Source organism: Anomaloglossus baeobatrachus, chromosome 2, assembly GCF_048569485.1.
Source record: "Anomaloglossus baeobatrachus isolate aAnoBae1 chromosome 2, aAnoBae1.hap1, whole genome shotgun sequence".
Taxonomy (NCBI): Eukaryota; Metazoa; Chordata; class Amphibia; order Anura; family Aromobatidae; genus Anomaloglossus; species Anomaloglossus baeobatrachus.
In genome coordinates, this window is record NC_134354.1 from 317,305,121 (window position 1) to 317,326,388 (window position 21,268).

General features: G+C 46.1%; 1 protein-coding gene across 4 annotated transcripts in view; it reads left to right on the top strand.

Annotated features, from left to right (window-relative positions):
- The window catches only part of SPDEF (SAM pointed domain containing ETS transcription factor), a 974,947-nt gene that overhangs the window by 405,204 nt on the left and 548,475 nt on the right, over positions 1–21,268 (top strand). For all 4 annotated transcript variants that reach the window (XM_075333861.1, XM_075333863.1, XM_075333860.1 and 1 more), the window contains exon 2: positions 1,622–2,023. In XM_075333861.1, the coding sequence (XP_075189976.1) occupies positions 1,648–2,023 (376 nt within the window). In that variant the 5' untranslated portion in view covers positions 1,622–1,647. The remainder of the gene's footprint in view (positions 1–1,621; positions 2,024–21,268) is intronic.

The window sequence follows — 21,268 nt, forward strand, 5'->3', positions numbered from 1 at the left end:
TTTCTTCATTCTGCACCCATATGTTTCTTCATCCTACCCCCATATGTTTCTTCATCCTGCCCCCATATGTTTTTTCATCCTGCCCCCATATGTTTCTTCATCCTGCCCCCATATGTTTCTTCATCCTGCCCCCATATGTTTCTTCATCCTTCCCACATATGTTTCTTCATCTTGCCCCATATGTTTCTTCATCCTGCCCCCCCTATATCTTTCTTCATCTTGCCCCATATGTTTCTTCATCCTGCCCCCATTTGTTTCTCCATCCTGCCCCCATATATTTCTTCATCCTGCCCCCATATGTTTCTTCATCCTGCCCCCACATGTTTCTTCATCCTGCCCCCATATGTTTCTTCATCCTGCCCCATATGCTTCTTCATCCGGCCCCATGTTTCTTCATCCTGCCCCCATATGTTTCTTCATCCTGCCCCATATGTTTCTTCATCCTGCCCCCATATGTTTTTTTCATCCTGCCCCCATGTTTCTTCATCTTGCCCCATATGTTTCTTCATCCTGCCCTTTATGTTTCTTCATTCTGCCCCCATATTTGTCTTCATCCTGTCCCCATGTTTCTTCATCCTGTCCCCATGTTTCTTCATCCTGCACCATATGTTTCTTCATCTTGCCTCATATGTTTCTTCATCCTGAGCCATATATTTCTTCATTCTGCCCCCATATGTTTCTTCATCCTGCCCCCATATGTTTCTTCATCCTGCCCCCATATGTTCTTCATCCTGCCCCCATATGTTTCTTCATCCTACCCCCATATGTTTCTTCATCTTGCCCCATATGCTTCTTCATCCGTCCCCATGTTTCTTCATCATGCCCCCAAATGTTTCTTCATCCTGCCCCCATATGTTTCTTCATCCTGCCCCCATATGTTTCTTCATTTCCCCAATATATTTCTTCATCCTTTCCCATATGTTCTTCATCTTGCCCCATATGTTTCTTTATTCTACCCCCGTATGTTTCTTCATTCTGCCCCATATGTGTCTTCATCCTACCCCATATGTTCTTCTTCCTGCCCCCATATGTTTCTTGATTCTGCTCCAATGTTTCTTCATCTTGCCTCTATTTGTCTGTCCCCATATTGAGGCCTTTCGTCCCCCCCAAAAAGTTCCTCCTCACATGGCCACAGTCAAGCGATATCCTTTTTTTCCCTCATATGCGGTACTGGTTGGCTGGCAGTTTATTTTTTAACTATTTCAGGGCTGGTAAGAAGCAATATATTTCAACTGAATATTAATCTGCATATTCAGTTGAACACAGAACTGGCTGAATCCTGCCCCTGGGTCTTGATGAGCAGAAGCAGAAAAGGGAAGGCCCGGTCAGTCAGGGCTCAGTCCGTGGCCCCCCTCCAAGCTTCTGCTCACCAGGTTCCATACACCAGTAAGGATTGTAATGCCCTGATGGTGGCTCTGCCTTGGAACATCTGTTAGGCTTATATGAACAGTGACACCTGTGACAATAATGCACCAAAGAACATTTTACTTGTCTGCAGCATTGTATTTTTCTTACTTCAGTAAAGAGAACATGATACCTGCATAATATTTTTAAACAGCAAACAAAAACTTGTGCCAAATTCTGAAAGATACCCATATTCTTTTAATTGCTTTTCCTTCAGGTTTTTCTGCTTAGCAATACTTCGTAATGGGAAGCAGTGGAACAAACCTTCCTAATGTTACACACACACATTTGGAGCTACAGGATTCTTCCCTTACAAGCCTGGATAAACCTCTTGAAGAGGGTGCAACTGGGTACTACCTGCCATTTTGTGACATCTTATACAGTAGTGATGGAGGAAGCTGGGCTCCTAAAAGTTTGGTGCCAAGTGGTTCTAGAGGTGAAGAGCAAAAAGAACCTGAACAGTGCCCTGTCATTGACAGTCAAGGACTTCACCATGAATTAGAGTACCACACATCACTACATCTTGAAGATCATTCCCTTGAACAAATGCAAACCATGGTAGTAGGAGAAGTTTTGAAAGATATTGAAACAGCTTGTAAACTCCTCAATATTTCAACAGGTGAGTGGTATTTCATGAATAGCGCAATATGTTTATTGATTTTGTAAAGATTTTTGCTTTGACTATTATGCTGTAGGTGAATCTTTATATTCTGATATGTGGAACATGTGCAATATGGATTTGTTAGTATAGTCTGTATTGCAGTTCAATGAAGGATTGACTTGTTTAGCACTTCCTACAAAAAAGGCATTATTTTCTTATTCTCTGCAAACTTCCTCCATGGCCTCCTTCGCACTTCTGTGTAGCCCCTGTGACCCCTATGCTGTTGGCACAAACAGACATGTCACAGTGTGGAGCACTTGGCCATGCATGTGCTCCACCAGGACACTTGTGTGCTCCACACAGACACACAATTGTGTAAATAATTATACACGGACCTTTGTGACATGCCCATGCCTGGGGGTGATTCGTTACCGGGCCGAGATTCTGCTCCAGGGATGCCGCGGTGACGAGGCCCGGTTCTGTGACCCCCAACGATGTCATTTAGTCAATAGGAATGGGATGATGACAGTTTATTTGTGACACCACTTGTGGTATGCGGCAAGTTAGTTGCCGCCGCTGCGGGATGGGGGCCTCTGGGGCAGATGGTGATGCAGCTTAGATGTGCAGCTCTCCACAGATAGAGCTATGCCCCAGGGCAGATGGGGGTAATAGTATTAGGCGATGGCGGGGGTTGCTGGGCCGGATGCACAGGTGAATAACGGAGTGACACAGGGATGCAGTCTCAAGGTTTTTACTCACTGTAGCAGGTTCCAAAGTAACACGACATACCAGTGACCGTCTTTGGAGTGCTGGGGTTTCACTGTGATGGGCTCCAGCCAATCCCGGGTAGTTTGGAGGTCAAGTCTGGTGCACCTTTTTTATGTGTACCTTCCCTGGTCGTCTTCTTGCGCTTGCTTCTCCCTTCTGCTTTGCGCTCTCACACACTGAACTCTGTGCCGGTGCCCACGAGCCCGGTCGGGGTGGCGTGAAGCTCTCTTAGCCCTTTTGGGGTCACCTTCCAGCGAATTCGTGTGCGGATGTGGCCTCGGTGCTTGCAGTCACCTCAGCCGCTGGTTTTACTAGCGGAGTACGTAGGTTCTTCTCTTCTAGCTTAGGGACCAGTCCCCGATTTGCGGCCAAGTCCTTCCACCCATAGATTGTATGTGGAACAAGGCCACATGAGGATATTACACTTCTCGTGGTCTCCAGGACCCCTTCTGTCTTGTGTTCGGGCCGAGCGGTACCAGCTCCAGGCCACAAGTCTTTGCTCCTCCACTGCTCCTTACTCTTTCCTTCTTTCTCCACACTCCACTTCTGTGTGTACCCACTCTTAAGACTCCATCCCCAAGCCTGCCTTTGGATATATCATGCCCTTGTCATGTCTGATGAGTGAGAGTGTTGTTTTTTGTGTGAACCGGTGGTGACCTTCTCCATACCCAGGATGGAATACCACACACCGCTGGATGAGGTGCCGACCTCTGTGGTGACTGAAGCCTCAGGGGTGTCACACTCCTCCACAGCAAATCCCAGCACGTCCTCGGGCTGGAACAGCACAAAAATAAATATTACGACATGCAAATTTTTGTATGCTGTAAACATGTAAATACTTTTGTCCCTTTATGGGAGACATTATCTTGAATGTTGCCAACATGATAAACTTTCACATTACAATATAAAACTTTGACAATATAAAACATAATTTTCACACTGTAAACTTTGTTGAGGAACCATGATGCCAAGTTCCTTGCACCACTCCTGATTTGTGCAAAAATTGGCAACCATAAAGAGAACAAAGTAAGGGACACGCCACCAACGTAGGCTCTGGGTGGGCGACAAAGCATTCCTGATCACTAGTGATGAGCGAGTACTAAAAAGCTCGGGTGCTCGAAGCTCGGGCCGAGCCTCCCAAGATACTCGTGTACTCGGCCCGAGCACCGAGCCCAATGTTATCCTATGGGAGACCCGAGTATTTTTGTGAAATGACCACCGGCAGCATGTAGAAACCCTAAAAATGGCACAAAAGTCTCAGAAGAGTGCTCAAATGACATGGCAACAGCATGGGGAAGACCCCTTGAAGCATTTATCACTCAAAAGTCACAGCTGTGAACAATTTTGTCCGCGTTTTACGCCATTTTTACGGACTCACCAGAAAACCTTCCAAAATGACACCAAAATGAATTTTCATGGCGGAAATGTTAAGGGCACATACACAATAGTGAGATAGAGCTGGTGTATGTTACTTTTTGAGATTAATACATGAAAGATTTTACGTAAAACATTGTGTGGCACTCCGATGTCCAAAACGCACGTTTTGTGCTTTTTACTAACGATGTCGGTCATTTTTTTTTTCATTCTATCTCCCGTCGGTCGGTCTCGCTCTGTCTGTCTGTCTCTGTCTTGTCTGTCCCCCTCTCACAGTCTGTCGGTCATTCTCCCCCCCCTCTCTTACTTACCGTTCCCCGATCACGGGCGCGGCGCTGCACGGCTGTTCACTAAACTCCGGTGGCTTTTCCTCTTTTGAAAAAGCCGGCCGCTCATTAAACAATCTCGTAATCCCTGTTTTCCTGCTTTTCGGCGCCTATGATGGTTGCAGTGAGACACGCCCCCCACGCTGAGTGACAGGTGTCTCACTGCACCCAAACACAGCAGCCGGTGTGTGTGTGTATACTGTGCAGTGAAATAAATAATTAAATAATTAAAAAAAACGGCGTGCGGTCCCCCCAATTTTAATACCAGCCAGATAAAGCCATACGGCTGAAGGCTGATATTCTCAGGATGGGGAGCTCCTCGTTATGGGGAGCCCCCCACCCTAACAATATCAGTCAGCAGCCGCCCAGAATTGCCGCATACATTATATGCGACAGATCTGGGACTGTACCCGGCTCTTCCCGATTTACCCTAGTGCGTTGGCAAATCGGGGTAATAAGGAGTTAATGGCAGCCCATAGCTGCCACTAAATCCTAGATTAATCATGTCAGGCGTCTCCCCGAGATTCCTTCCATGATTAATCTGTAAATTACAGTTAAAAAACACACACACCCGAAAAATCCTTTATTAGAAATAAAAAACACTAACAAAGTCCCTCATCACCAATTTATTAACCCCGACAAACCCTCCTTGTCCGGCGTAATCCACGGTCCTCCAGCGTCGCGTCCAGCTCTGCTACATGCAGGTGACAGGAGCTGCAGAATACACCGCCGCTCCGGTCACCTCCACGCAGCTAATGAGGTGAGTATAGCGATCAGCTGCTGTCACTGAGGTTAATCGCGGCACCGCTGGATCCAGCGGTGGCCGTGAGTTACCTGACTGACAGCAGCTGATCGCTATACTCACCTCATTAGCTGCGTGGAGGTGACCGGAGCGGCGGTGAGTAGCGCGATCAGCTGAGCTGTCACTGAGGTTACCCGCGGCCACTGCTGCATCCACCGCTGCATCCAGGTAACCTCAGTGACAGCTCAGCTGATCGCTATACTCACCTCATTAGCTGCGTGGAGGTGACCGGAGCGGCGGTGTATTCTGCAGCTCCTGTCACCTGAATGTAGCAGAGCTGGACGCGACGCTGGAGGACCGTGGATTACGCCGGACAAGGAGGGTTTGTCGGGGTTAATAAATTGGTGATGAGGGACTTTGTTAGTGTTTTTTATTTCTAATAAAGGATTTTTCGGGTGTGTGTTTTTTTTAACTGTAATTTACAGATTAATCATGGAAGGAATCTCGGGGAGATGCCTGACATGATTAATCTAGGATTTAGTGGCAGCTATGGGCTGCCATTAACTCCTTATTACCCCGATTTGCCAACGCACTAGGGTAAATCGGGAAGAGCCGGGTACAGCCCCAGAACTGTCGCATATAATGTATGCGGCAATTCTGGGCGGCTGCTGACTGATATTGTTAGGGTGGGGGGCTCCCCATAACGTGGAGCTCCCCATCCTGAGAATACCAGCCTTCAGCCGTATGGCTTTATCTGGCTGGTATTAAAATTGGGGGGGACCGCACGCCGGTTTTTTTAATTATTTATTTATTTATTTTACTGCACAGTATAGACACGCCCACCGGCTGCTGTGATTGGGTGCAGTGAGACACCTGTCACTCAGCGTGGGGGCATGTCTCACTGCAACCAATCATAGGCGCCTGTGGGCGGGGATAGCAGGGAATATGAGATGGCTGTGTCCAGAGCACAGCGCGCCCGCCGGTATAAAGGCTCGGTCACGCTGTGCAGGCCGGCCAATCACTGCAATTCCACAACTAACAGGGCTGTGGCATTGCAGTGGTCTGCCAGCCAATCCCTGCATGAGGGCTGGCTCTCAAAAGAGCGCCAACATGCAGAAATGAAGACCACGAGTACAGCACGAGTATCGCGAGATTACTCGGTCCCCGCCGAGTAGACCGAGTACAGTGATACTCGTGCGAGTACCGAGTAGTAACAAGCATGCTCGCTCATCACTACTGATCACGCTTCATTACTCTGCCACACCAAATGGATTTTATAGTTACATAGTTACATAGTTACTAAGGTTAAAAAAAGACCTAGGTCCATCTAGTTCAACCTTCCTCGATCAGTTCTACATTTGGTCACTAAGTCATTTATAACCAACAATGTTTTGTGTACTGAGGAAATCATCCAGCCCTTTTTTAAAAGCTGTTATAGTATCTGCCATTACTACCTCTTGTGGTAGGGCATTCCACAGTTTGACTACTCTAACTGTAAAGAACCCTTTCCTATTTAGCTGTCGGAATCGCTTTTCTTCTACTCTCAGTGAGTGCCCCCTGGTCCTTAGTATTGTCTTTGGAAGAAATAAGTCATGTGCCGGTCCTTTTATATTGACCACACATGTATTTATACATATAAATGAGATGTCCTCTGAGACGTCTTTTTTCTAAGCTAAACATATCTAACTTTTTCAACCTGTCATCATATGGAAGGCCTTCCATTCCTTGTAGTAGTCTAGTTGCCCTCCTTTGAACTGACTCTAACTTCTGAATGTCCTTTTTAAAATGTGGAGCCCAAAACTGGATCCCATATTCCAGATGTGGCCTTACAAGTGATTTATAGAGGGGTAACAATACGTTGGGATCACGGGATCTAATCTCTCTTTTTATACACCCTAGAATCTTGTTTGCCTTTGCAGCTGCTGCCTGACATTGAGTGCTGTTGCTCAGCTTATTTGTAATAAGAATACCCAAGTCCTTCTCCTGTTCTGTAGTCCCGAGTTTACTTCCATTTAATGTATACGCAGTTATAGAATTACTACGTCCTAGGTGCATTACTTTACATTTATCAACATTAAATCTCATTTGCCAAGTATCTGCCCATTCTGACATCTGATCCAGATCTGATCCTGATCCTACATAGGTTGGTGTCATCAGCAAAGACTGACACTTTACTATCAATCCCATCCACAAGGTCATTAATAAAGAGATTAAAAAGAATTGGTCCTAGCACAGATCCCTGCGGCACCCCACTGCTGACTATAGCCCATTTAGAGAATGTACTATTTATGACTACTCTTTGTTTCCTATCTTTTAGCCAATTCCTTACCCAGTTGCATATAGTTTCCCCTAGTCCTTGCTTCTGGAGCTTTAGTATAAGGCTATTATGTGGTACAGTATCAAATGCCTTTGCAAAGTCCAAATAAATCACATCAGCTGCATTACCAATATCCAGGTTTGCACTTACCCCTTCATAGAACCCCAACAGGTTGGTTAGACATGACTTATCTTTCATGAATCCATGCTGTCAGTTATTATATTATTTTCTGCAACATATTTTTGCATGTCATCCCTTAAAATGCCCTCAAAAACTTTGCATACTACTGATGTCAGGCTTACTGGACGGTAGTTGCCTGGATCTACCCTCTTACCTTTCTTAAATATCGGTACTACATCAGCAATCCTCCAATCCTGAGGCACCAACCCTGTTACAAGCGAGTCTAAAAAGATGAGCTACAGCTCAATTCCCTCAATATTCGTGGATGAATGCCATCTGGCCCTGGGGATTTGTCAATGTTTAATTTACTCAGACGTAGGTGTACATCTTCTTGTGTTAAATTAATTATATCGAGTGGTGAACTTTGATTTTTCACTTGTTGAATGATCCCTGGTACAGTCAGTTCCTTGGTGAAAACAGATGAGAAATGCCTATTTAATATCTCAGTCTTTTGTTTGTCCTCTATAACTAACTTGTTATTATATTTTAAGGGGCCAATACTATCCTTTGTTTTCCTTTTGGCATTAATGTATTAATAAAAGATTTTGGGATTTATTTTAATGTCATTGCCGATTTTTGTTTCAGTAGCTAGTTTTGCTAGTTTGATTTCTTTTTTGCATTTCCTATTGATATCTTTATACTCCTGAAATGCTATTTCTGTATTCTCAGCCTTCAAGATTTTAAACGCCCTTTGTTTTTGTTTTATTATACTTTGTACAGTCTTATTTATCCATAGGGGTTTCTTTTTATTCCGGGACATTTTATTACCAGAGGGTATACGTTTTTTACAGGGCTCTAGCAGTATATCCTTAAACTTTCCCCATTTATGTTCAGTATCCCCAGTTACCATGACTTTGTCCCAATCGACACATTTAAGCTCTTCCCTTAATTTGTTGAAATCCGCTTTCCTAAAATTCCAGGTTTTAGCATTTCCCCTTTGAAATGTTCTATTGAATATTACTTTGAAGCTTACCATATTATGATCGCTGTTGCCCAAGTGCTCCCGGACCTGTAGATCTGAAATTGTATCCGGTCTATTTGACAGGACCAGATCTAGCAAATTATCTCCCCTCGTCGGTTCATCTACCATCTGAGAGAGGAAATGGTCTTGAATGGTAGATAAGAATTTACAGCTTTTAGCACAACCAGAAGATTCTCTGTCCCACTGTATGTCTGGATAGTTGAAATCCCCCATATATCTCCTGTAATCTTCGAATTCTGCTAGAGGGCGCTGTAATCAGCGCAACAATATACAAGTGCAGTCCTGGTCACCCATAGTCCAGTGACCCAGTTGTCCATTTAACTCACACACATGAACACATTATTAATAAGCATATCTATGTTTTCAAAACTATCAGATCAACTTATTTACATTTCTTCAAAACTGGCTTACTACTTCTTATCTTCTTTCTGAGGGCTGGCTCCTGGCCCTAAATTGTTCTGCCCATTCAATGGAAAGCCTCGGGTGTAATGCCCTGCTTTTTCACAACAGTGGCAAATCGGTTGCCCCTTGGAGTCATAGCGGTCAGGAACTTGACTTTGGCACAACGGGGTCCCCCGTCGCTGTTGCCATGGAAACATCATCTGGGCTGGAAGCAAACTCGATAGCTACTGGCTGCGAGGTCACTTAGGATTTCTGCACAATCTTTGGTCAGCTCTTGCACTTGGAGTCGGAGGTCAACCAGGGGGTCACCATCCAGGTTCTGCTCGCTGGTTCCCACCATTGTCCGAGTGGAGGACATCACTTCCATGCACGGGACTGCAAGGGGATGAAGGGGGGCAGGGGTGCTTGGAGTTGGGTCACCATTTGGGTTGAACACCCGAATAGCCCGATCCTAAAATTGTGCGAAACTGAGGTCAGTGTTTTGCAGGGCCATTATATGCAGCTGTGTTCGGTGGGCATCGGACAGGAGCCCTTCAATAAACTGGTTGGTTAGCAGTCGGTCATAGCGCACACTGTCGGGATCTAACTGCTTACCGGCCCGCATTGCCTCCTGGAGGTGTAGAGCATAGTCCCATACACTGTCCTGTACCCTCTGTTTGCATCCAGAGAATGTCATCTTTATCTCGGCTGCCGTGCCAGTCTCGAAGGTGGCTTTTAGCTTTGTCAAGATCTGTCTCACCGTTTCCTTGTCAGCCTCTGACCAGGATTTTACCTCCCACTGAGCTGCACCCGTTAGCTGCCAATGAGGATGTTTGCTTTCTGATTTTAAGTTAGGGGGTACACCCTGAACTAACTATTCAGTCTCTCCTTGAATTCACCCAAGGTGTGTGACTCTCCCAAGTACTGGGGTAGCCAGGCTGCTCCAGGCATATATGGCATTGAGAACAGGATTACCGGCGGCAACTTCGGCAGAAGCTGCGTTTTCTCCCTCGTTCAGGATCTTTGTGCCTCCCTAGTGAACCTCAGCCAGGCTCTGCGTCTCTCTTGGGGAATCTAGAATTAACTTTTCAGCCAGTCCAGTGGTGGGATTTTCTTCGCACTTTTCCTGGGTTCCGCCCATGATGGCACGCCCCTTTTCTTCCCACGCTGCGCAGTTAATGGCAGCTGTTGTTTTCAATAACGTTATTTACACAGTCTATCAAGGTGCACAGTACCCATTGCAACGGGCACAAAATCCTGTTCGTAACGCCAAGTTGACATGCCCACGCCGGGGCCTGGGGATGACTCGTTACCGGGCCGCAGTTATGCTCCTGGGATGCCGTGGTGGCGAGGCCCAGTTTTGTGACCCCGGCGGAGTCATTTAGTAAATAGGAAGGGGATGATGACAGTTTATTCGTGACGCCACCTGTGGTATGCGGCAAGTTAGGTGCTGCCGCTGCGGAATGGGGGCCTATGGTAGAACAGGTAGAGCAGGTAGAGCTCAGGGCGGATGGGGGTAGTAGTAGGCGATGGCGGGGGTTGCTGGGCCAGATGCGCAGGTGAATAACAGAGTGACACAGTGATGCAGTCTCAAGGTTTTTACTCACTGTAGCAGGTTCCAAAGTAACATGACATGTCAGTGACCGCCGTTGGAGTGCTGGGCTTTCACTGTGATGGGCTCCAGCCGCTCCCGTGTACTACGGAGGTTAAGTCCAGTGCACCTTTCTTATGTGTACCTCCCCTGGTCGACTTCCTGCGCTTGCTTCTCCATCCTGCTTTGCGCCCTCACACACTGAACCTTGTGTCGGTGTCCACGGGCCCTGTCGGGGCGGCATGAAGCTCTATCCCTTGACCCTTTTGTGGTCACCTTCCAGCAAATTCGTGTGTGGATGTGGCCTCGGTGCTTGCAATCACTTCAGCCACTGGTTTTACTAGTGGAGTATGTAGGTTCTTCTCCTCTAGCCTCGGAACCAGTCCCCAATTTGCGGCCAAGTCCTTCCACCCATAGATTGCATGTGGAACAAGGCCACATGAGGATATTACACTTCCTGTGGTCTCTAGGACCCCTTCTGTCTTGTGCCCGGGCCGAGCGGTACCAGCTCCAGTCCACAGGTCTTTGCTCCTCCACTGCTCCTTACTCTTTCCTTCCATTTACTGCTGCCTCATAGACTGAACGCACCTTTTCTGTTTCCACAATATTTAGGTGTTCACAGCCTGACTTGTGCCATCCGACCACATCAGCCACATTAATACGTTGCTAGTGGCCCTTGCAAATACAAAGCAGTGCTCTACCATTTTGTGCTGATACAAAGTACTCACTTGTACTTTTTCCACAATATTTTTGGGATCTAACTTTGCTTGGCTTGGACCATCAACATCTGCAAATATGTCACCAAAACCAAAAATGACGAAAAATCCAGTTGTTAGGGAACAGGGACTTGGACGTGGGTGTGATGTTGTCAGTGGTGGGTGACAAGGCACTGAGTCTGTGTCAGGTCAGAAGAAGATTGATACCTCCACTATGTTCCTTGCCAAATTTACCAATCTGGAATGTAAACGTGTGTGGAAGCCTGAAGAGTGAGAGCAGATTCTGTCTTGGATGGCAGACAAGGCCTTTCCACATTGTCAAGCAGCAAAAAACCTTCCACGACCACACAGTCTACTGTGGATACACAGAAGGCTGGCCCCTTCAATCCTCAACCTGGTCCTCCTTCCTCCCTCCATTATCAGTCTCAGGACACATATGACCCCAAGCTTGGCCACTCTGAGGATTTGTTTTGTACGTATACTTTGGTTGGCTCTGGCCTCTCACCATGCAGCATTGAAGAGGGACGTGAGGAGGTGGCATGCGTTGATGCGCAACTATTTGAGACCAGAAGAAAGCCACTTTGAGGAACCTGATTTACATTCTTCAGAGGTGGAGGCTGATGATGAGACACAGTTGCCATCAGGTCAGCCTACAATCTCAACTGGGAGGATGAGATGGAAGACGAGGTGGTCGATGATGAGTCCACTGATCCGACCTGGACCGTTGACATGCATAGCCAGCACAGCCACACAGAGGAAGATGGATATGTATTACCAACACAGGCACCAAGGGGTAGTGATTTGCCCACAGTGAGAACTGGGTCAACTGTTCTGAAGAGCACCCCACTGTGGCACAAGTCAGTGCAAGGGGGCACTCAGCAGCTGTCTGGAAGATTTCTCTGAAAGTCATTCAGAGAAGAACATTGTAATCTGTAGCATCTACCATACCAAGTTGAGCAGAGGGCAGGGCAAAGACAACCTGAGCACCACCAGTATACGGAACCACATGGCAGCCAAGCACCCAAGTAGGTGGGCAGAACACCAGGGAACCAAATTTGTGTCTGCAGGTCAAAGCCATGTCGCCTGTGCTACTTCCTTCACAATCTGCTGTCCAGGAAGCAGGTGCTCATACATCCTGCCCACAAGGTGCGATTGCACAGACACAGCAAACATCAACCACATCCACATCAATTTCCACAGGCACAAAACCTAAACTTGCACATTGCCAAATTGCTAGTAGTGGAGATTTTGCCGTTTAGGCTTGTAAGAACACAGTGTTATTGGCTGTGGCTGCCCCACGATACACTGCTACCAGCCACCACTATTTTTCCCAGTGTGATGTCCCCGCGTTACACAAGCACGTGTTAAGTAAACTCAAACGTGCCAATGCCGTAAACGGGAAGGTCCACCTAACAAAAAACACGTGAACATGTTGTTCTGGACATGGACGATACATACAGTATGTGTCATGGCACACTGGTTGAACCTGGTGGATGCTGGGACAAAGTCGTAAACTGTAACATCACACATCCTACCCATGCCAAGAATAGTGGGCCCAACTTCTACCAGCGTTTCTGCCTCATCTTATGCCACTTCCTTTTTCCCTTCCTTCTCTTCCTGCTCCTCATCCTCTGCCGAATTACCCTCCCCATCACTGCCAAGCTGGGAACTACAGCAGCGCATCGGCAAAGCGGCAACACGCTCTGCTGGAGCTTATCTGTTTAGGTCAGAAACCACACACTGCAGCAAAGCTGTGGCAAGGTATATAAGAGCAGACTGATCAGTGGCTCTACCCGCTGCACCTCAAACCCGGTCTGGTTGTTTGCGACAATGGGCGTAACCTGGTGGTGGCTTAAAGGTTGGCCAGCTGGTACACGTGCAATGCATAGCTCACGTACTGAACCTGGTGTTCAGAAATTTCTGAAAACACAACTTGACTTGCCGTACCTACTTGAGAAGGTATGGCGTATTAGCGTCCATTTCTGGAATTCCTCTACTGCTTTTGCTGGTCTTACATCGCTGCAAAGCACTTGAATTTGCCAAGTCATCGACTCATGTGCGACTTGCCCACGCAGTGGAACTCTACATATCATACGTTGGCGAGGATTAGTGAGCAGCAGAGGGCAGTAGCTGAATACCAGCTTCAAGATGCCCGTCAAACTGAGAGTCAGCCATGACACATAACAACTGTCGAGTGGGTGTGGATCGCTGACATTTGTGAGGTTCTTGAGAACTTTGAGTACTGCACCAAGCTTGTGAGCAGTAATCAGGTTATTATCAGCTTAACCATCCTGCTGCTGTGTCTGTTGAAACAATCACTGCATAATCTCAAAGAGGAAGCTTTGAGTGCCAAGCATGTGGCTATGGAGCCACATTTCCCAATGGGTGATACTACCCAGCCCAGCCAATATTCTGAGTCAACTTTGAGTGATGAGGAGGAGGATGAGGAGGAAGAAGATTTGTTTTTCTGTGCTACCCAGGGGACTCCCAATGCTACACAAGGGACTCTCAATCCCAGCTTCATGTCTGTCCAGCATGGATGGACTGGAGAGGAGGAGGTGGAGGAGGAGGCGAGTCAGCCTGAGGAGAGGATGTGTATTGTTCCTCCTGGTGGGGACACAAAACCTTTGCCTGTTTGCAGCTTGGCCGACATGGCCAGTTCATGTATAAGTGTCTGTGGCAAGACCCTCGTATGATACACATTTTATGCAACAATATATACTGGTTGGCCACCTTTCTGGACCCATGGTACAAAGAGAAATTCTGGTGGCAGAGTTACCGGCTTTTTTCAACATCAAGGATTAATGGGGAAAGACACCAACACAAGGTCCAACAAAGGTGAGGGGAAAATGTGGGCCACTTTCAATAAACCAGCATATCAGCAAGAGCTATCTGTGTCTGTAACAATGCCAAGGAGGGAGAAGTTGCACAACATGGTCAAAGGGTACTTACTGTAAGTAACCATACCTGCATCCTTTCTGATGCTTCAGTCCCTTTAATTATTAGGTGTCCAAGCTGAACATTTAGCCCGACCTCAAGCCTCTCCATAGAAAATGCAGATACTTACTTAAATTCAAAAAGGACTGGATTTCTCCTCAGTTTGCAATCCCTCAGGATGAGAGAAAGCCAAAGTAAACTCCTGCAAAATGTTGATTTCGACTACTGCTGTTAATGTCCACCCCTTACCATATAAAGCTGTTTCCTTCCTGTGTCAACCATTACTCAGGCCATAGGGCTAATTTTTGTAAACACTAGGCACATTGTGCAGTGGTGGACAAACCAGGACAGTAGTCCTACTCCAGAGGAGTATAGAAAATGTATTTACCAATATAAGTAGATGGTATCACAGACAGTCCACGGCCCCTCACTCCGACACGTGTTTCGCTCTGTTGCTTTATCAAGGAGCGAAACACGTGTCGGAGTGAGGGGCCGTGGACTGTCTGTGATACCATCTACTTATATTGGTAAATACATTTTCTATAATATGATACTTTCCTATATGTTCTAGAAATTGTTTTTGTATGCTTGTGCCATGAGGTTGGGGAGGGCGACATCCAAAAGGATGATTATTTAAAGTACAGTTTGGATATATTTTTGATACTATTTATTATACAAGTATTTATTTATTCCATCCATTTTGGTAGCCTCTATTTTCTTTCTCCCCCCTAACACATTGGCACTAAAATTGCAATTGTCAGGAAATCCCCTTTTTGAAACAACTTTGACTGATATATTTTTAAAAAAATGTATTTCCAATATAGGTGGTAATCATTTATTCATCTAATGAATCCCATGAATTTTTGTATGTACGGGATTACAATGAAATATTAAATTTGATTTTCCTGTCCATGACCCTTAACATTATACGTATCATCTAGCACTTTCCCTTGCTGTTTTTCTAGTGTATTTTGTGTATGATTTTAATAATACTTTAATAAAAATTGATTTTAATTTTCCCATGTTGTCACTTCTTTTTTGAACATGCACACATGTTCAAGCTTGTTTTCTATATTATATTGAAGTGCGGTTCCATTTTGGACTAAATATTGAAAACCTATTGTTTGTCATTGTAGACCTTTGTCATGGGTTGTCCCACATTGTGACTGAGGGCAATACATATTCGATAGAAATCTACTGTCAGTCACCATAGCTGGCAAAAAAACATCCCTGAGTTGTCCCACATTGTGACTGAGATAAAGGATACATATTCAATAGCAATTTACAATGATTGTTGATGAACAACTAATGGCCCTCTGAAAACTTGAATTGAGAATGACATGGTGGAGGAGGAGGAGGAGGAGGGGGGCAAAGGCCACTGCCACAATGTGCACATTGTAAACTGCTATGGAATATATATTCACCTATTTGAGTCTTATTGAGGGAAGGAACACCCAAATGTATAAGTAACAGCAGTGCCTCCAAAATGTATATTACAGGATGACTTGAGGCCCCTCAGGTCAAAGATCAACATATCAACTGGCATGTTGTAGCTGGCATTGTAAAGTGCTAGGGAATAGCTAACTAGAAATTACATATGACAGAGGTACCTACAAAATGTATGTCGGGCCCTCCCAATTGTAAAAGTAAAAGAAAAGCCAAAACACTACGTGTGAGCAAACGATAAAAGGGATATTTATTTTTCCCTGGTTTCTTTAGCCTTTTTACAAGTGATTATGCATTATGTAGGAAAAAAATGTTTCTTAGCCTTATTGGCCTGTAAAATGCAATTTAGGTTAGGTTTGGTAGGTGTTCTTGTGCATCTGTAAAAGTGGCTTAATACTGTGACATCCTTATTCCCAGAAACCATATGTGCGTCAGAAATGCATGCAGGCATATTCTCCAGGCTCTCCTCATTCAGTTTAATCACTTTCCTATCCATTTCAGCCTTATCCTCAGGCCCCCAGACATCTTTGTTGGGTCCAGCAGAAAATTATAAACAGAAGTTTTTTTTCCCATACAAAATATATTTATTAATAAAACAACAAATAAATAAATACTACACCGTTTAGTGGAAAGTGATACAGAACTACATCAATTCGTCTCAAGGATTTTACAGATTTCCACAAACCCTGGCCCTGGATACCAGGGACAGAGTTTACAAAGACAAACCGGACAAATTGATACAATTTAGATAAATTACAGATTCACACATAGGGACAAATATATGCATATGACAGGACAATGGATAACCGGACTTAACTTTCAGACTACAGTAATGTTCTCCTTGCAGTAATAGACATTACATAGATATATATATATATATATATATATATATATATATATATATATATATATCTCTATCTCTATCTATGTGCCGCCCCCGTGCCAGCAGCCGTTTTCTTGCATCCGGGCCTTCAGGGGTGGTGGCTCGAGGGTCTCCGGACCCGGGGGTCTCGCGGACACGCCGAATAAATGGGGGGACGTAGATGTACGGGCTAGGCCGTAGTAAGTTTGTGACGCCACCCACGGTGTGTGGTGAGGTAGGACACCACCGCTGCTGTTATGGGGCACCCGGGGAAGATGTTATGCATCAAGTTGTTAACCCCTCTGTGGGTAGGTATGGTGGCCCCGGGACCCGGTGGCTCGGTGCAGGGGATGGGCGACCGCAGGGGGTGCTGGTGTACTCACTGTTAGTAAAAACACACAAGTCTCTGGTAATCCAAGGTGATGGTGGCCGGTGCCGTGGTCGGTTGCGTTCGGGTCCCCCACCCGGCTGGTGGTGTCTATCCTTTTCCTGCACTACTTCATGTAAGATGGACTTTCCTAGTGTGAAACTCAGGAGTCTGCTCCCGGGTGGATGTGGCCTGAGGAGCCGTGCCCACAGACGCTGGCCCGTGGGATCTATGGGCCCTGGCAGTGAGCTCTTATCCCTAATTGGTGGGCTGTTGTCTTCTATGAGGGACTTTGGGTGGGACAGGACTTCTAGTCCTGGCCTCAATCGGTTAATTAACCAGTTCCACTTGGTTCTGGTCCTGGCTTCAGGGTCCGAGTACCCCCTTTGTGCTACGGTTTCCGGGTCGGTTCCCTTTGTCGGTACCGGCAGGCTACAACCCTGTCCCGGTCCACCTCGGTTCCACCGAGCCATCTTCCCATCCCCTGCTGACGGAGACCACCGTCTGCCTCATAGCCAGTGGCACCAGGGCTCCTACCCTGGCACCGTTCAACTTGAACTCTCACTGCTGGAGCTACACTTAGCTCCAGCCCACACTCCTCTCCAAACTGAACTTCAGACTCCACTCTCCTGTTTTCCTGCCCTGGGCTGTCTGGACCCCTGGGTGGGCATGTCCCAACCACCTGGTCACCGCCACTGGTGTGTCTATCTTTCCCTAAGGGGGGTGACTAGGGTTTCTGGTTGGCTGTATGTTTCATAGTGAGGGAACGGTGTAGTGCGGGGGCCTAACTGTGACTACCTGGTTTTGCCAGAGCGTCACATATATATCATTGAAGACGATGCAGTCCCTATAGGTCCATATATCGCATAGCATACGATGTCCAAGTCCCTTTAGTAATAGAGTGAACCAGCAGCCATCTATGATGGATGAGATCTGTCTCTGCCTCAACACGTTTCCCCACAGAAGTGGTTCATCAGGAGGCTACAAAGACAAGTGTAGTCTGTCAGAGAATAAACCAGCATACATAGCAATGCATAACAAGAGTGATATACACCAAACAAGTGATACATAAGAACATGGTTAATAATAACAAACACTTGCCCAAAGAAGTGTTATCAGACATATAGATCCATGGCGCAAAACCCATCCAGATCAGCAGCAGCACAGAGAATCCTGTATGATAAAATCCACCATCGTCCTAAAGGAACGTCATGGAAATGCATGTCTAATCAAGATATAAATATCCCACAGCCACTAATGCAGCTGTGGATCATTCATTCATCACACATAGAACACTGAATAGAGCAGCATCTCAATGTGCGCATGCGTGATACGGTAGTCAGATAGGGACAAAATTCAATAGAGTTCCACCGTGCATCCGCCGCGCACGCGCGAGCTACCTAGCAGGGCCGCGCCCACCGCTGTCAAATAGCGGTCACATGATAGTTAAGGGCGTCATACCTACAAGCAAGAGGTTCATGCATGCGCGGTGAATGAAACTACACACATTCAGTAAAGTTCCATAGCGCATCCGCCGCGCATGCGCGAGCTATATATCAAGGCCGCGCCCACCGCTTAATCAGACAGCGGTAACATGATATAGATGAGGGCGTCATACCTAAAGGCACCAGGCTCGCGCACGCTTGGTGGACACTCATTAGAGTTCCATAGTACACTCATCGTGCCTGCGCGAGACACATAACAGGCCGCGCCCACCGCTCAATCAGACAGCGGTCACAAGATCAAAACGAGGTCGTCATACCTAAGCACCAGGCTCGCGCACGCACGGTGGATCAAAATACAGACATAGTTCAAGAATACAATGATCTGTTAGGTACAGCATAATAAGATAGCATGCAAAGCAAAAAATAGATAAGTATAAAAGATCACATGCATATTAATAGAATTACCTGGGTATAATATATAATAATAATAGATAAATGTCCCAGGCAAAAACACTAAATTTTATCCAAATCACTATCAAGGGCAAGGTGAAGATATACAAATTGCAACCCACAATGTGGGTATTCCCAAAAAAGGGAAGTGGTCCTAGGCATATGGCATAAAGGATTTACAACTCGATAAGGGCCCCCAAAACATCTATGTGTATTCTTGAACTATGTCTGTATTTTGATTCACCGCACGTGTGCGAGCGCGAGCCTGGTGCTTAGGTACGATGCCCTTGTCTGTTATCATGTGACCGCTGTCTGATTGAGCGGTGGGCGCAGCCTGTTATGTGGCTTGTGCAGGCGCAGTGAGTGTACTATGGAACACTAACGAGTGTCCGTGAGCCTGGTGCCTTTAGGTATGGCGCCCTCGTCTATATCATGTTACCGCTGTCTGATTAAGCGGTGGGCGCGGCCTTGATATGTGGCTCGCGCATGCGCGGTGGATGCGCTATGGAACTTTACTGAATGTGTGTAGTTTCATCCACCGCGCAGGCGCGAACCTGGTGCTTGTAGGTATGATGCCCTTAACTATCATGTGACCGCTATTTGACAGCAGTGGGCGCGGCCCTGCTAGGTAGCTCGCGCGTGCGCGGTGGAACTCTATTGAATGTTGTCCCTCTCTGACTACCGTATCACGCATGCGCACATTGAGACGCTGCTCTATTCAGCGTTCTATGTGTAATGAATGAATGATCCACAGCTGCATTAGTGGCTGTGGGCTATTTATACCTTGATCAGAGATGCATTTCCATGACGTTCCTTTAGGATGGTGGTGGACTCTATCATACAGGATTCTCTGTGCTGCTGCTGATCTGGATGGGTTTTGCGCCCTGGAGCTACATGTCTGATATCACTTCTTTGGGCAAGTGTTTGTTATTGTTAACCATGTTCTTATGTATCAGTTATTTGGTGTATTTCACTCTTGTTATGCATTGCTATGTATGCTGGTTTGGTCTCTGACAGACTGCACTTATCTTTGTAGCCTCCTGATGAACCACATCTGTGGGGAAACGCGTCGAGGCAGAGACAGATCTCATCCATCATAGATGGCTGCTGGTTCACTCTATTACTAAAGGGACTTGGACATTGTATGCTATGCGATTTTTGGACCTATAAGGACTGCATCGTCTTCAATGATATACAGTTAGGTCCAGAAATATTTGGACAGTGACACAAGTTTTGTTATTTTAGCTGTTTACAAAAACATGTTCAGAAATACAATTATATATATAATATGGGCTGAAAGTGCACACTCCCAGCTGCAATATGAGAGTTTTCACATCCAAATCGGAGAAAGGGTTTAGGAATCATAGCTCTGTAATGCATAGCCTCCTCTTTTTCAAGGGACCAAAAGTAATTGGACAAGGGACTCTAAGGGCTGCAATTAACTCTGAAGGCGTCTCCCTCGTTAACCTGTAATCAATGAAGTAGTTAAAAGGTCTGGGGTTGATTACAGGTGTGTGGTTTTGCATTTGGAAGTTGTTGCTGTGACCAGACAACATGCGGTCTAAGGAACTCTCAATTGAGGTGAAGCAGAACATCCTGAGGCTGAAAAAAAAGAAGAAATCCATCAGAGAGATAGCAGACATGCTTGGAGTAGCAAAATCAACAGTCGGGTACATTCTGAGAAAAAAGGAATTGACTGGTGAGCTTGGGAACTCAAAAAGGCCTGGGCGTCCACGGATGACAACAGTGGTGGATGATCGCCGCATACTTTCTTTGGTGAAGAAGAACCCGTTCACAACATCAACTGAAGTCCAGAACACTCTCAGTGAAGTAGGTGTGTCTGTCTCTAAGTCAACAGTAAAGAGAAGACTCCATGAAAGTAAATACAAAGGGTTCACATCTAGATGCAAACCATTCATCAATTCCAAAAATAGACAGGCCAGAGTTAAATTTGCTGAAAAACACCTCATGAAGCCAGCTCAGTTCTGGAAATTATTCTATGGACAGATGAGACAAAGATCAACCTGTACCAGAATGATGGGAAGAAAAAAGTTTGGAGAAGAAAGGGAATGGCACATGATCCAAGGCACACCACATCCTCTGTAAAACATGGTGGAGGCAACGTGATGGCATGGGCATGCATGGCTTTCAATGGCACTGGGTCACTTGTGTTTATTGATGACATAACAGCAGACAAGAGTAGCCGGATGAATTCTGAAGTGTACCGGGATATACTTTTAGCCCAGATTCAGCCAAATGCCGCAAAGTTGATCGGACGGCGCTTCATAGTACAGATGGACAATGACCCCAAGCATAAAGCCAAAGCTACCCAGGAGTTCATGAGTGCAAAAAAGTGGAACATTCTGCAATGGCCAAGTC